Source organism: Amblyomma americanum, chromosome 2 (genome assembly GCF_052857255.1).
Source record: "Amblyomma americanum isolate KBUSLIRL-KWMA chromosome 2, ASM5285725v1, whole genome shotgun sequence".
In the NCBI taxonomy this organism is placed as follows: domain Eukaryota; kingdom Metazoa; phylum Arthropoda; class Arachnida; order Ixodida; family Ixodidae; genus Amblyomma; species Amblyomma americanum.
The window spans coordinates 202,893,792-202,911,228 of NC_135498.1; the positions used below are offsets into that span (position 1 = coordinate 202,893,792).

Consider the following 17,437-nt stretch of genomic DNA (forward strand, 5'->3'; position numbering starts at 1 on the left):
AATAACAAATTGCGTGTGAAGAGTTTTGGAATAAAACCACGGATGCTTGAGTTGTGGTTATTTTTGTCTGTTTCAACCGCTCAATCTCTTTACTAACATTTGTAAAACTTTGCGCAAGTAACGTTTTTTTTTTGTCTACTTGGGAGGTCTGTATCTCAAGTAAGGGCTGTGCCATAGCTGCCATAATTACGCATAATGTTGTACACAGGCATTCTATTCAAATCAAGATTGTCACATTTATAGGATTTATGGATAACGATATACTGTTGGGAAAAGTTCGAAAAATACAGAACAATAGAACACCTGAAGACAATACGAAAATCGTCTTTGATATTTTAAAACTTTTTCCACGTACAGTTTTGAGTACCAACGTTCAAAATCACGAAAACATGTATATTATTTTGACCCATGGCTCGGCACACCATGCAGCACTCTGAGAAGCCTCCTAGTGTGCGAATACTGTAGAATGCGGACAACACTAAGACGGTAAATAGGTGGATAAATGAGTAAAATATCCCAAATAATTTCCAATCTAGACGAAATAATTTCGCGTGTCCACTGATACTAAGCTCCCGGCTGCTATTTCGTTGATATAGTGCTGTGAAAAATCTTGCAGTTCTAGCGTGATGACGTTTGTAACGAAAAAAAAACGTGTGCCTAATCTGCCTATTTGGGCGTTGAGACCGCTTGGTGAAACTTGCGCTACGGGGTGCTAAAGTGACTGCCAGTGTGTTCTCGCTTAGAAAGCGCTATGCGTGCAGCAGATGTGGCTGTAGCCGCAAGTGCATGAAAGTAGCATGAAAGTAGCTTGCAACCGAGGTCTCTAGCTTGCAAGGACTCACCTGCTGGAAGGTTCCTTTGGTTTTCAGGAAAGCGATGATTATGTAGCCAGGAACAAAACACATGGAGGAAGCAGTGAGCAACCAGCCAACGGATATGGACCAGGCAGGAAATTTGTAGTCCTCCCACTCCAGCGCCTTGTAGCGGAGCACAGCAAACAGGAACATCGTCTGCCGGCCAACCACGCCTAGTGACACTTGTGCCTCCCACTCGGCGTAACATGCAGAGCAGGCAGTAATAAAAATTTACTCACGAAAAGAAACAAGGGGCTTATATAACTCCAGCACATGCGCCAGTAGAGACCAGGGAGGTGACCAAGCATTTCCTTGACGTGTTGTGAAAACCGGTTAGCACCTGAAACACGGAAGTACCGGCCCAATTTCGGTCACTGCTGTCTCGATATATATCACACACGGCCCGAATCCCACTCGCACCCCATAAGAGTGATGTTTTTCGTGTAGGTCGGCGATTGTCAGATGAGGTTTTGTAAGATGCCTCTGATTCCGCGGATTGCTCTAGATGGGTCCTTGCTCGAGTTTCTGCCTTCATTTCGCACGCCTCTCGCGCATCTCTACCATATCGTTGACCGTGGGGCTACTTCGGGGCTCGTTCTTCTCGGCGTAGCTCTTAGCTCAAGGCCCGATATTGGGGGCGTGAAAATTTATTAGTGTACAGCGAGCTCCGGTCAGTGTTCCACACAAGAGCCAGTCCCATAGCTAGGTCTTGGTGTAGCCAGGCGTATACAGTTCAAACACTGTCTAGAGCTCTGAAGCCAAAAAACAATCGGCCGTCTTTTCACTGAAACCACCAATGCGTGAGGCGCTGCAACAGCTGCAACACGATGGTGTCGCTTGCTAGTCTTTTGTTTTTCTCAGAACCAAAGCCGTTAGGTTTCAGAAGCACGACGCTAGCTGGCCACTTATTTTGTGGAATAATTAAAACATTCTCTGAATACTTGCTTTCCGGAAATGACCAGTCGAAGGAACAATTGTACTTCGCTCGCACTGCCGAAACTGAACAATGTTTGCAGCCCTAAGGTGTCGAGGGCAAAACGGCGGCAGTGTGTGGCATCTTGCAATGTTATACACGCTGTTATAAGTGTATTCGAGTGCAACCTTAGAAACAGAGCGCATGTTTATTTAGTGACACCGAATAAAACGGAGCCGGCAATGCTTCCTTCCTGTAAAGGCCGGGGACCATTCCAATTCATATTTAATAATGTAGGGTTTGCAGATGTATAATGCTGTCTTCACCGAGTTCTCTTGTCACAAGAGGTATTTAATTTTCAGCATTAAAGAAGGAAATAAATTAAATCACGGACAACTGATGACCATAACGAAAAAAGTTGGTCTCTCTGGCCGTAGAGTTGATACATTTAAGAACGAAATGTATTGCAGGAAAAGGGGAGTAGCGCTTTGTAGAAATGAGAGGACACAGTAGTAGCGCTAAAAAACACAGGGACGACAGGAATGAAGTAGACAACACAGGCGATAAACATAAACTGACTTTATTCACAAAAATACCCCGCATTTAAACGTGATTGTAGGGTTTGGCACGCTGTCGCATCTTTTTGTACATGTGTTGCGAATATTCCGCGAGAGGGCAGTGACCTAGGCTGCGCGTCCGGTTTTGTTTTATTCTGTTTTGCTTTGGTGCACGCCGTTAGAAGGGGACTCATGACTTTTGGTTAGTCTCCCCATTCGCCCTTTCGGTTTCCTTCGCCACTGCGGACGGCGGGGCTATCTGCCGGCCTCGACCTTGGACCCCTGTCCCCTTGGCGAAGGATTGCGAGACCACCTAGGGACGAACTCGGGGGCAAGGGAAAACGCTGACATCAGTTTTGAGCTTTCCTATTCGTCAAAACTGATGAGCCGCAGTTAGCAGTTTATTTTCACATGTGGAAAGGGGCGCGGGCATCTTCGGGGTGTACCCGCGAAGAGAGCCGCGCCTGTATTCTTTTTGTCTCTAGCTACTCCTAGCTGGCAGGCGCTCGGTCTGGCCGAGCGCGGAGGGAGTGACCGTTGAGAGCTGGTGTATGCGCGCCAGTTTGACTGTTGGGACGCGGTGTCCCTCGCCTCTGTGCAGGCGGTCGGCTAGGCCGGCCGCGGATAGTTGTGGCCGTGTACTGACTTTTGTTTGTACCCATCTGTAAATAGCCTGTATAAAAGTTCGTTTCTCACTAAATCGCTTCGCCTGCAAGTCATATCATCGAGAAGCCTTCAAGCGGTGCATCCAGTTTCTGGAAATCACCGGGCCAACACCACCGGCAAACCTTAACTGGCGCAGTCGACAGTATTGGTGCTCTGCAGCGGCCCCGAGGAACGGACGAAGACATCCACGGAGAGAACGACGAAGTTCGGCATCCAAGGCGCGATACCGAAAGGACGACAGGCTACGGGGTTGCGAAGGGGCGAACCGCATCGGGCGTGAAACGCCGAAGACAAGGCCTTCAAAAGACACAGAGTGGTATCCCTGAGCAACGGCGGCAGTTGGAAGATTCAAGCGGACACGGCTTTCTGCGGAACGCACACGGGCACTATGGGACACATGCAGAAGGCGACACCTTGGTGAGAGGCCCCGCCGCTGCAGCTGAACATCGCGACAAGTGAACGCTGTTGCGGAGGAAGTAAGCGAGCTCCTGGTGACGGGCTTCGGAGGCTGTTTGCAGCGAAGAGAGGCGACATCCTGGTGCGAAGCCTCTGGAGCTGTTGGAGTCTAAGAGGGGACGCCAGCTGAGGAGTGTCTTGGACAAAGACTGGTGCAAATCTGCGGAGCAACGAGGAGGCAACAAGAGGCCTCCGAGGAAGAGAGTGCTGCAGCCGTGGGAAAGGACGAGGCGGCATCTGACTGAGAGGTTCGGAGAGGTCGCAGGAGCCATGGGCAGCGACTCAACGGCAGAGTGAGTCCCCCTTCCCATTTGCTTGCCTCCGTAGCGCTCTAGCCGCAGGGTTAGGGAGCAACGGGTGTGATGGCCGCATTCAGGTGTTTGAGTGGGCAATACGCCAGGCGCGCCTAATGGTCCAGGCTGGACGATGTCAGCCTGGAATCTCTCGAGCGCAAATTAGCGATAGCCAAACAAGAGTACAAGGAGATGAAACAATCTCTCCAGAAAGAGCGAAGGGCGCAACAGGAGGTGGTACCGCTAGAGCGAGCTCAGAGCCGATCACCCCCTCCGGGTAGAGGAGATGGCAACAAATCGCTGAGCAGTGTAACAGAAGAGGTGGTTAGTTGCTGCAGCTTGAAGCCGGTAGGGATCGAAAGCGCTACGAGCGAGGCGCAAGTCCCGGCAAACAATGTAGAGATTGCTGGCGCTGAGTTGCCGGATGCTGCTCAGTCAGCAATCCAGGTTGAAAGAGAACAGCGGTCCCTACCTGCTGGCTTGGAGATGAGCCCCGTGGAGGGGAAGGCCGACAAAACCCATCCGGTGGGCGACGCACGTGAGGGCGTGACGGACTTTTGCGCTCAACCTCATGAGCATGAGGAAAAGGGCGGCTCGCCAGGCGCAGGCGTCCAGTGTGAACTTTCTTTGCGCATCGACATGGAAGCGGTGCGTCGGGGGTGTTTCACCAATGACGCGGATGAAACATCGAGCTCAGCGGTAGCGGCGTCGCTTGAGGCGCAGGTGTCGCAGCTGACTAGAGCTGATTTTGAGACAGCGGACACGGGCACAAGCATTGCTAGAGTGGAGAGATTCCCATACGGCAGATCAGCTGGTGTGGACAGTGTCTGCGTCCTTTACCGTGAACAGAGCACGGAAACACGTCAAAAGTTTGCGACGCACGCCAAATCACGGCACGATCTTGGCGTGCCTTTGCCTATGCAGCCCGAGGGACTGGCATCCAGCGCAAAGACGCTACAGCAGTTGAACACGCAAAGCATGAAGGCCTCAGAAAACATGGCTCTGTCCATAGTGAAGGCGCGTGGCCTGAGTGCGCTGACCGCCAACGAGGGTCGTAAGTTGGATAGAGAGCAGCGCAAACGGAATTTCACTGCGCTGACCGCCTGTGCCGCACCTATATCCGGTCGTAGACGGCGGGTGCGAGTGTTCGACGCGGGAGGACGCCGCTGAATCGTAGGCTGCGTCGGCCATGCCCACTCCACCTTTAACAGGCCTCGCCATGTCCCAACAAGGACCCGTGCGCAGGTATGCAACACGGCTAGCCTTGGTAGCACGTCTCGAGATGAAACAAAAGGCTCGAGTAAGCGCGGATGCAGTAGGTGGGTGTGGGGGATCCAGAGTTGGCAGGACTCAGTGTTCAGGGACTACAGACATGGGCATGACCGAATGTTCTTGTGCGGCAGTTATGCTGATTTTACCTTGTGTGCTTCAGTGATTACGGACAGTGTGATATAAACTTCTCGGAACTGTCTTTGTTTGCATATTACAGATGTTTGAGTGCCCCGAGATTGATGTGCTGTCTAAGTTACAAGATTGAGAGTATTTGTGATTGGCACCGTCATTAGCATTGTCATTAGCATTGTCCTCGGGATGGGTGTGAGTGTGTGACGAAGGGTCGCAGCATGCGGGCTCACAGGCTCCGGTTGCTTGCTCGTGTAGAAGTACTCAACCACCACTTGCCGAACCCTTTTTGTTGTTTGTTGCCTCGGCTTATCTCTGAATAGATTAGCCGAATCTTTGGGGGGAAGGTGTAGGGTTCGGCGCGCTGTCGCATCTTTTTGTACATGTGTCGCGAATATTCCGCGAGAGGGCAGTGACCTAGGCTGCGCGTCCGGTTTTGTTTTATTTTGTTTTGCTTTGGTGCACGCCGTTAGAAGAGGACTCATGCCTTTTTGGTTAGTCTCCCCATTCGTCCTTGCGGTTTCCTTCGCCGCTCTGGACGGCGGGGCTATCTGCCGGCCTCGACCTTGGACCCCTGTCCCCTTGGCGAAGGATTGCGAAACCACCTAGGGCGAACTCGTGGGTAAGGAAAAACGCTGACATCAGTTCTGAGCTTTTCCTATTCGTCAAAACTGATGAGCCGCAGTTAGCAGCTTATTTTTACGTTTGGTAAGGGGCGCGGGCATCTTCGGGGTGTACCCGCGAAGGGAGCCGCGCCCGTGTGCTTTTTGTCTCTAGCTACTCCTAGCTGGCAGGCGCTCGGTCTGGCCGAGCGCGGAGGGAGTGACCGTTGAGAGCTGGTGCAAGGCGCGCCAGTTTGACTGTTGGGACGCGGTGTCCCTCGCCTCTGGGCAGGCGGTCGGCTAGGCCGGCCGCGGATAGTTGTGGCCGTATACTGATATTTGTTTGTACCCATCTGTAAATAGCCTGTATAAAAGTTCGTTTCTCACTAAATCGCTTCGCCTGTAAGTCATATCATCGAAAAGCCTTCAAGCTGTGCATCCAGTTTCTGGAAATCACCGGACCAACACCACCGGCAAACCTTTACTGTGACAATCAGGTGCCAAGAAAAAGAACCATGAAAACGCATGCGTGACGGCACTTCCCGATACAGGAACCTGAACTCTTTGGTTGAAAGTAAACATTTGGTTTGCTAACGCAGGAAATCCTTTCCATGTGTATAGGAAAGGCTTCCGAGACCTCCCGCTCCTGCTGATCTGCATTTACATATATCACACGTGCCTGCTAAACAATATGGGGTACAAGTCTTTTTATTATGTTGATATCATTTACATTTTTGACCCGACACTTGTAATATATGTAAATGCAGACCAGAAGGAGCAGGAGGTTTTGGAAGACTTTCTTATACATGTGGAAATATAATCGTGCGTTAGGAAACAAAATGTTTATATTTCAAACAAAGAATTGATGTTACTGTATCGGGAAGTGCCACCACGCATGCATTTTCATTTTTGGTTTTCTTGGCACCTGATTGTCACCTTTAAATGCGTGGTATTTTCGTGAATAAAGTCAGCTGATGACTAGCGGCTGTGTTGTCTACTTCCATCCTATCGTCCGTGTGTTTATTGGTGCTACTACTAGGTCCTTTCAATCTAAACACACTAGCCCAGCTCTCTGCCTTAGATGCATTACCTTTGTAGGACGGCACACACAAAATCAAATATAAATCCGGACATCCTCTCGTGCTCAAGACATGACGGCGAAGCCGCTAGTGCCGGCGGATGTTCTCCACATCGCTGGAATATTCGCACGCGGCTAGCTTCGCAAGTTGTGTTATTAACTGAAATAAGACAGCTTTTATAGAAGCTGTTTTGTTAACCTAGCACGCCTTTCTTTCAGCGCTGAAAGGTCGCAAAAATGAACACACTTACCGTAGAACCAACAAACCACCATTGATTCCACGAACACTATGAACAAGACTCCCGTGGCTGTTGCGTAGGTGTCTAGCAGGCTGACGATATAGTTTCCGCCCTAGAAAACGAAAAAAAATGCATTCATAATTAGGCTTACGACGTACATCAGCGATTTCAATGAAGTGCAAATAACCAAGAGATCTGTTTTTGCTCTTTTTATGTTAAAAAAACGACTTGTGAAGACGTTGAATAGGCTCCGATCTGTCGCTCTAGAATTGATAGCCTGGCATTTCATGCTGTTTCATCAATGACGTCTGATCGCGGTTTGGTCAAGTGAACTTTTTTGGATACCGAGCTACACACGGCGGTGGACTCCAAAGTATGTGGTAAAGTAACAGAAGCGTTTTCTACTTGCTAGTAGTCATTTTCGCACAGAGAAACACGAACTGCCCATAGATGCCTGTCACAGAAGCCCGAATATTTTTTAGACTCCGTAGAGCGCGTATTTCACAAGAGCCGAAGGCCCGCGTTGAAGTGGCCTGCTGTTATGCAGCCACAAGACATTAAACTAAAGCCGAGACACAACGTTAGCCAAAGCATGCGCCGGAAACAAATAATAACAAATGAAAACAAAGCGGCGGGGTCGCTCTCGCAAATGACAACCTTAATAGAATAAGGTAAACAAAAATCGCGTGTTTGTGGCTTGCTATCTACAGAGGTGAGAACTGTTCTCCGCACACAGCCGTCTCTGAAGGTTAATGCAGTTCTTGTTTTTTTTTTTCGTTTTGACGAATCTGTTTGCAGGTTTTCGCCTAATGGGGCCCATCCCATCCACCATGTTACTTTTGACCACCTTTTAAAGATGCGTCGTTCGCTTTTATCACTTTGGGCAACCTGTTTGTGCGGCGTATTTCTTTTCATGACTTTTATGGCCTTCTATGCCGTTCCGACGTTTACTGCAGCTGATAAGCGTTGCGATTGCGGGCGTATAGGGAGTATGAACTGACGTCACAGTGGCCGCCATTTTGTGGTGCATGTAAAAGGGCAAACGGCGGCAGGCATACCAAATTGGCTTACCAACATCTGGTCAAACTTTAAGTGCTAAGCTACGCCGGTGACACAAAATGGCGCCCGTACGTCGCGTGAATACCTCGGATATAATTTGCGCGTCTTTCATCAAATGAATAAGGTTCTGAGTAGCACGTTTTCCTGCTTGTACAACTCATGAGCGTTTCATGCTGAGCTAAGTTCTTACCCAAGGGAATGAATGAAGTATCTATTGACCAGAAAAAGGTCTTATTTCATTCTATGGCTCCTTCTAGGAATGGTGATATTTATGTGAAAGTTAAAGACGAATTTATTGATGAAACAATTTTACTGAACTATTTTCCTGCCTCTCGACCCAAACTCGTGACCTCTGGACAGATAAAGACACCGGGATAATTGCATGGAAGTCAATGACGATGTGGCCAGTCTGTGGGATCCACGCCGAAAAAAATTTGGAGGGCACGTGATTAGCGTCCTGACCTTCCGAGCATTACCGCGCAACTGAGCGGTTCCGTTCTCTTGATATGTTTGTTTGAGTAGTTCGATCAATTGTATGGATCACTCTGCGGTTATTTGCTAATGCTAAGGTGGGACTACGAAAATAAATTGGAACAAAGTTGTCCAGGCCCGTGTCAATAGGTATAACGGGATTAATTCAATATGAAGTAGAAAAATAAGAAATAATGAAAATAATTTTGCTTGGCAGAAAAAAACTACAATATAAAGAAGAAAACTTCGTTGGAGCCCATTCCATAGGGACTGGTGTTAAGGAGAGTTAATATATTACGAAAGTAAATAATGCCTTTTTTCCGTTCGGATGGCTTAGCTGATGAAAATTAGGAGATATAATAAGCATGATGAGAAGCACAAACTTCGGTATATGTTGCTTTTTGCTGAAAAAAGCGCGCCAAAATTTTGTACGCTACAGTGCGTGCCTAAGGCTCTTACGTGGAAAACCAGTGGAAAGGACGTGTCTACAAGCAGGAGAAGTACACAGGACCACACTGGAAACGCAACTGAAATTTTATTCACATGGTGAAATTGCAAACAACAGAATAGGGCGCAAAAGCGCCAGAGCAACAACACACGCTATCAAAACAACAGGAACAAAATAGTGTCATGTGTGTTATATGTTCTCCCTTGATTTTACACTTACTCAACGTCATCCTCAACCAGCGGGGGGCCGACAGACGGCAAAGAGGCAGAAGCTCGGAAGGAATCGCTTGTGAGCCCGGCCGCGACCGCTTGGTCTGTCGCTGGCGCCTGCTACTCTGGTCCTGGTTTTCCAGTGTCCCTACGACCCCCGTCGTCTGAACTACCCGTCACATTCTGGTGGAGGTGCCATCTTATGCAACGTCATCTACTACCTCCAGCTTCGCAGAGTCCCATTCCCAGCCTAGGCCGCCGCACCTCTGCTGAGTAGGACGAGGCCTATGCCAGCAGGTGACTTCAAAGACTAAGCCCCGAATTCGGCCTCTTGTCGCACCTTAACACACCACACGGTCTGTGCCGGCACTGCACCAGGCTCGATCCACCGTGAGCCAAGGCCAGCAGACCGATTCTTCGCCCGCACCTGCCGTGGTTTACCTCTGTCCCCTTTAAATGGTGTGGTGACGAGCAGCTTGCATTTGACCATCTAAAACGGCGCCTGCAGGCTTCCCCTGTTCTAGGCCATTTTGATCAGGACGCCGCGACTGAGGTACACACTGATTTTAGTAACACGGGCGTCAGAGCCGTCCTGATCCAGCACCAGAACGACGCCGAATGTGTCATCGCATACGCTAGTCGTGTTTTGTCGAAGGCGCAAACGAATTACTCGACCACCGAAAAAGAATTCCTCGCAGTAATTTGGGCGATCACAAAGTTCAGATCCTATCTGTATGAACGCCCATTCCTGGTGGTAACCGACCACCACTTTGTGTTGGCTGACCAATCTGAAAGACCCTGCCTGCCGACTTGCGTGGTGGGCCCTTAAACTGCAAGAATTCGACGCTACGATCATCTATAAGTCTGGTCGCAGACACACTGATGCTGGCTGCCTTTCCCGCGCTCCCGTTGAATCCGCGCCTGCTGATATGGACGACGACTTTGACATCTTCCCAGGAGCTCTAAGTACCGACGATATGGCGGCGCGGCAGCGACTCGACCCCGACCTTCGCGACGTGATCGTACATATGGAGGGCGAAGAAGGCGTAGTTCCTCGTAATTTTGCACGCATAGTACAAAAATTATGCCTTCGAGACAACGTTCTTTATAAGTACTTTCCCCGGAGCACGACGTCGTAGCTTTTAGTTGTCGCCACTGATCTACGCGAAGAAATTATAAAAGCGTCTCATGAAGACCCCACCTCGGGTCACTTGGGGTTCAGTCGAACGCTCGCGCGAACACGTTCGAAGTACTATTGGCCGCAACTCGACAAGACCGTTCGCCATTACACCAGGACATGCCGGAGCGTCAACGGCGGAGGACTCCACCCGTGAAGCCTGCGGGACTCCTTTACCCCTCCATTCCACCGCTCAGTCCATTCCAGCAGATCGGTATGGACCTGCACAGACCTTTTCCTAATTTGAAAATGGGGAACCGATGGATCGCTGTTGCAGCGGACTACCTCACGCGGTATGCCGAATCACGCGCTCTGCCCTAATCAACGGCTTGGGATGTGGCGCAGTTTTTCGTCGGCTCCGTCGTTCTTCAAGATGGCGCCCCAGAGGACCTTATCACTGATCGTGGTGCCGCATTTAAGTCTGAACTTATCTCACGGATACTGAGCTTAAGCCACACCGCCCACCGCAAAACTAACGCATACCACCTACAAACCAACGGGCTGACCGAGCGCATTAACAAGACTTTGGCTGACATGCTCTCAATGTATGTTGACATCGAACCTGGGACGAAGTGTTACCGTACGTAACTTTTGCGTACAACACCGCGATTCAAGAAACTACCAGATTTTCATCATTTCGCCTCGCGCATGGCCATGAAGTAAATACCACGCTCGACGCTATGCTGCCCCCCCCCCCCCCCCCTGCCAGACGTCTACTCTCACGCCGATGCACAACTCGTCGCCCAACCGGCGGAAGAAGCCCGACAGTTGGCATGCCTTCGCATCCAATCCCGCCAGCAAGTCGATGCTCGCCGTACAACCAAGGCCGCAATGATGTTCAGTTAAATCCTGGTGATCGAGTGCGGGTGTGGACTCCAATTCGACGCAGTGGTCTTAGCGAGAATCTGTGGAAACGATTCTTTGGCCCGTACAAGGTGATTCTCAGTATAGGCGAGTTAAATTACGAAGTGTTTTCGAAAGTAACGTAGGCGTCCCGCCACCCGCCTACCTCCGAAGTTTTTCACGTAGCTCGCCTGATAGCGTACTGTGACCGCTCGGAGCACGTGGCCTAACTCTTCGCGCTGTACACATGTTTTTGAGCCTTAATTTTGCCTCTGTGCGCATCGGGACGATGCGCCTTTCGGGAGGAGAGCAGTGTCATGTGTGTTATTTGTTCTTTATTGATTTTACACTTGCTCAATGTCATCCTAACCCAGCGGGCGCCGATCGACGGCAAAGAGGAAGAAGCTCAGAAAGAATCGCTCGTGACCCCGGCAACGACCGCTTGGCCTGTCACTGGCGCCAGTTCCTCTGGTCCTGGTCCTCCAGTGTCCCTTCGACACGCTTCGTAAGAACGACCCGTGACAATAATGGTTGAGCGGGAGAAGATAGCATAAGGCAACCTATGTTCCATTTATGAACCTGTACTCCTTTGGCGTGAGCTTGACAGAGCTGTCGCTGACGCATTCATAGCCTAACTGCTTGATTTTAAAGGCTTCTAAGAATTCTCGATCTATCTGCGTTTTGCCACGGCCGATGATTCTGATATGATGGAACAGAGGGGTGCAGTCTTTACAGTCGTTACAAAGTTTTAGCAGGTTTGCTATGCGGCCTGGCTTAAGCGATGTGCAGTGCTGCCTTATGCGCTCGTTAATGCATTGAGCAGTTTGCCCTTGGTAAGCATAGCAACAAGCAATGCTTCTTTATCACTTTGCCTCTTTTATGGACATCTGTCTACATGTTCCGGCTCCTCCGGACCAAGCTGCCTTCTGCGTCAGCACTATCGCCTACCTCTCCAGCAAAGCCGAGTTTTTTTCTCACTGCATCAAAAACGACCCTCCACCGCAGGACGTCATAAGTTTGCTTGGCATTCAGAAGCCTTCCATAGGACAGTGGAAGCGAACCTGTCGCGCTCTCAAGCCTGAAATGAGGAGGCAGGTGGGTCATCTGCAGGAAATGCTTTCCATCATTTGCATTCAGCGTCGGAGTGCACAGTTTGCTGGCAGCAAACTCCGACAACATCGACACCTTGCAGCTCATTTTAGTGGATCTTGCTGGTCTTCTGTTCGGAAAATATTTGCCAAGAAAGAAGGACACCTGAGCCATCAACACTGCTGTGACGTACCTGCAAGGTGCCTCGGTACTTCCGAATATTGAAGCCCTGTTGAGGAAGAGCACTAAGTATTCCTTGCAACCTATCGTAAAAAAGCACGAAATACTGACTCCACTCCGCCGCATTGCAAGAAAAGCCCACTCCAAAGAAAGAGATGTTTGCTTGGCAGAAGGTGTCCACTTCCTTTAAAAATCCGACCTAATCATGTTTTCAGCCAAGCAAAGCTACGTTACGTCGGTGAGTATTTCCATAGCCACGGCCTAAGTTTAGCCCTGTCAGATAAGGAGGGTGGTTTCGTGGTCATGCCCAACTGCGTCCTATCCAAGAATGCTCGCGAGGCTATAAACAGGAATTTCAAGCCTGCCAAGTCTAAGCCTTCTCAGATAGAAATACAGGCCCTAGAGCTCTTCAAGACTTTAAATTTTGATGGTTTGCTGAATGACGTAAAAGAAAAGAACACACTGACATGCTGAGAGTGTTTTTTCAACAAAACGGATAAAAGCGGCCTCTCTAATAGAGCTATTGTCACAGAGGACAGTTCGTGGGAGAAAACCGGCGGCAAGTTTTGAAACGATCATTGGACCCCTTGTCACCTGACGATTCCTTTGGCGCCTGTACATCCATGGACGCTGTGGACTGCTTATCCGGCCACTGCCAGTTTGAGGGCCAATTCCGCTTTTTCCATAGGCATCGAAGACCTTTTTCTATTGAGTTCCCAAAAAGATTTGCTAGTTACTGTGCGAGATCTCATCGAAAACAAGAGCGGTGGCCTTTCAGTTCTGCTCGGGCTTATCGGTGAACTTCTTTTTTTTATCTTTTAACTTGGTACCTTTATTCTACTGTGGTAGGACATGAAAACCGCAGGTCCATTCAAAAACAGGGTTTTCCCAGAGGCTCGTGTGTGGCTCCTGGTTTGTGCCACATATTTTTATCCCATTTTGACAACCTGTTGCATGACAAGCTTACTGATGATCGGGTAGTAAAAGTTTTTTGGCATGTGGATGATTTCTTAATTTTCTTGAAACTAACTTCCCACGAGAGCGTCGAAATGGCCGCAATGACATTTTGTCCTTCTTTACCGATACCTGTTCTGACTTGGGTTTTACTCATCAGTGCCCCTCGATGACTCAGTCAGGTTCTTAGATCTGATTCTCACTTTCTATAACGAGAGTCACGTTTGCTGGACCTACTCTCCTCGGACTAAAAAAAGCTTGCCGCCCTACTCCTCTTGATATTAAACACTTATGAAGAGAGGTGTTGCCAACCTTTACCTCGGTAATGCCATGCGGAGATCTTGTCCGCACAGTATGCAGAAGTGTTTCTTAAGGGGAGCATCACCGCTTGCAGTAAGCGGGCTACACTGATGACGTCCTGGATTCTATTGCTGAGGCTTTGTCAAGTAAGTCTGAAGTTGAGCGTATGGCGGAATCCCGTCTGGCCGGGAGCGTACATTTGAAAAATAAGAGACGCTGACCAGAGGAAAAAGGTTCTTTCTTGACGTTTCGGCTTCCACACCTAAGCCCTGTTCACAATTAATTCATCCCCAAACACGGGTCGTTTGAATACGGTTGAATAATCGGCGCAAGAACTGTACGTATAATATCGGGTTTAGAGTTCCGTCGTTGCAGTTTAACGCGTGTGATGTGGCTTGTATGATTAGGGATTTCAAATATAGCCGTGATGCTGCTACTTTTTTCGTTGCGATGATCCTTGCCTTGTCACAGTCAATTTTGTGGCCATTCATGACGGCATGTTCCGCTAAGGCGTTGTTGCGAACGTTTTCGTTCTTTACGTCCCCAGCGGGTTGGTGTAATCGCTTCCGGTAGTTTCCTGTTTCCCCGATATACACGCCGTTGCACTCCGCGCAAGGGATTTCGTAAACAACTCCGGGGAATCATTCCTTTGCAGTTTGTCTTTCACCTTTACAAGCTGATGGCGCATATTTCTGGCAGGGACATGTGCTTCCTGCACGTCATATTCCCGGAGGACACGTGCTAGGCATTCACTTGTTCCCGGGATATACGTCACAGAAGCCCGTTTCTTGAGCGGAGGGTGGGCGTCCGGTTGTCCGTATCCTGACAGCTGACGTTCCACCGCGTCGTTGAAGGGCCTGGGGTATCCACAGTATTTGAGGTCATTCCGTACTTTTGTCGCGTCCAGGGTCACATCCTCGGGCCTTGTGCACAACCTTTTCGCACGCTGCAGTAACGTGCTAACAATGGCCTTCTTAAGGCTGTTAGGGTGCACTGAGTTGAAATTGAGGTAGCGGGCATTGTTCGTCTTCTTTCGGTATAGACTGATAGACCCTGGCGTTCACGTGAAACAAGGACATCAAGGAGTGGTAGTTTCCCGTCCAATTTTTCTACCGGAAGCGATCCTACTACAGGAAGCGATTACAGTAGCACGCTCGGGATGTGAATGAAAACGTTCGAAACAACGCCTTAGCAGAGCACGCTGTCGTGAATGACCACAAAATTGACTGTGACGAGGCATGGATTATCGCAAGGGAAAAAGTAGCAGCATCACGGCTACATTTCGAATCCCTAATCATACAAACCACATCACACACGTTAAACCGGAACGACGGCAATCTAGACCCGATATACGCGCAGTCTTTGCGCCGATTATTCAACCGTATTTAAACGACCCGTGTTTGGTGATGAATTCATTGTGAACAAGGCTTCCGTGTGGAACCCGAAACGTCAAGAACGAACTTTTTTCTCTGGTCGGCGTCTATTATTTTTCAAAAAGTCAAGTAAGTTTAAGGCACAGTACACAGCTAAAATTGAAGACTCGCCTTGTGAAGTAATTAGGCCTGCTTTAATGCCATACTTGCATTATGTCTCGCATCAAGTTAAAATGGTAGCTAAGAAATACAGTGCTAAGGTTGCCTTTTCTGCACCTAGAAAACTGTCGTCACTTGGTTCCTGTATTTAAAAATAGATGCACAGAAAAAGAAATGTAATAATAAACACCAGAGCTTGTTCACCAGATGCACAACCGTGTTGTTTACTGGCTTCCATTGCCCTGCGGGAAGGCCTACATAGAGCCGACTGCTCAATGAATGAACGAGCGTATAAGGCAGCACCGCACATCGCTCCAGCCAAGCAACACAGCAAATCTGCCGAAACATTGCAAAAACTGTGAGGACTGAACCCCTCTGTTCCATATTGTCAGAATCATCGGCCGCGGGAAAACGCAGATAGATCGAGAAATCTTAGTAGAAGCCTTTAAAATCAAGCAGTTAGGCTCTGAACACATCAGCGACAGCTCTGTCAGGTTGACGGGAAAGAAAACAGGCTCTTGAATGGGACTTAGGTTGCCACGTAATCTTCTCCCGCCCAATGAATATCTTGCTCTAGTTGTTTTCATAGCGTGCTGGCTGCTCTCGCACATGTGCACCCCGTTCAGTTGATGGCAATTTCACCAAGCAAAGAAAATCGCAGCTGTGTTTACAGCGTTGTCTCGTGTACTTCTGCTGTTTGTGAACGTGCCTTTCATGCTGATTTTTCACGCACCTTGCTCCAACTGGCCCAACAAGCTACGCTTCTTTAATACTAGACAGAGAAAAACTAGCACCAAAACCATGCAAACCAGAAGAGAAGAACGAAGACGAGACACAAGCGCTAACCCACACCTGAATTTTATTGAAGCCAGGATGCAGCTTATATAGGGTGAAGCTTCAAGGGTAGAGGAGGGAGACAAGGAGGAGAAGGTGAACAAAGGCAACATCGTTTCGCAGAAACAGGCAGGCAGCCAGAAATCCCACAAGAAAAAGAATAGAGACACGATAACTGAATCTAAAAATTTGAACTCGGAGGCTAACAGAGACAATGAAGAATTACTGACACACCTACAGCTAAATTTCCTCCTGTAGAAAGCCTCCAGACTAACACGTGCCATCTTAGCTGTGCTCTTGCCAACAATCTTCGTCTCATTCAACCGCACCTCGCACCCGTCGCAGCTCATTACGAGCGCAACCAATTGTGCGTACTTATCTTACAAGTCTGATAAATTTCGGGCATGGTCACCCAATCGCTCGTTGATGCAGCGGCCAGTCCGGCCAACATAAAACTTTCCACAAGCTAAGGGGATAGCGTAGGCCACTCCTACGGAACACTTGGTAAACGGAGTTCGTGTTTTTATCTGGCAACCCCGCTTCCTTGAGTTGCAGATTCGGGGGCACAACTTTTCCAGCTTGTTGGGAGCCGAAACAACGACAGTCACGCCATACCTGTTGGCCACTTTCCTCAAGTTGTGCGCGGTCTTGTGTACGTAAGGCACAGCTAGGGGATTCTGTGTCCTGAAAGATCTTCTCCGGTATTCGTGTTCTGTGCTTACGTTTTTGAAGGAGTGTCTCGCAAACAGCAACCAACACAGAGCAGGGGAACCCAGCCACCGAAAGTCGGCTCATTTGATTCTCGAAGCTATCTTGCAACTGATGCGGGCACAATTTTTTGAGCGAAGACTCCAGGCACTGCGACGCTATTGCTCTTTTTAAAGCCTTGTATTGCACAGAATCGTAAGGTAAAATATCTTCTTTTTTTTTGCACGCCCGTATTAGCCCCAGCAAACGTGTCTTCCAAGGAAGGTTAGTTTCAAACCTAAAAACTGTGAAACATTCGTGTGGGGTAGTTCATGCGTAAAAGTGAGCCCAAGTCTATGTTTGTCAAAAGCATTTAAAACTTCACCTACTGTAGGGGGGTAGGTGAAGGACGTCTCCTTTTCTAAAAGCACTAAAAAATCGCCCACATAACCTAAAAAGCTTTAAAAACAACCCTTCTTTATGAAAAATATCATTTAAATAATCATCAACCTTCTTTAAAAACATATCAAAAAGGACAGGGGCCACACAGGGCTCTATGCACACACCATTACGCAGCAAAAAAGGCAGGTTGTCT

At 48.9% G+C, this 17,437-nt stretch overlaps 1 protein-coding gene across 1 annotated transcript in view; it reads right to left on the reverse strand.

Moving 5' to 3' along the window:
• SerT (Serotonin transporter) overlaps positions 1-17,437 on the reverse strand; it is a 429,862-nt gene that overhangs the window by 40,259 nt on the left and 372,166 nt on the right. Inside the window, exons 12-14 of the mRNA XM_077655629.1 lie at positions 7,072-7,171; positions 1,094-1,194; positions 843-1,010 (exon numbers count right to left, since the gene is read on the reverse strand). Coding sequence (XP_077511755.1) covers positions 843-1,010; positions 1,094-1,194; positions 7,072-7,171 — 369 coding nt within the window. The remainder of the gene's footprint in view (positions 1-842; positions 1,011-1,093; positions 1,195-7,071; positions 7,172-17,437) is intronic.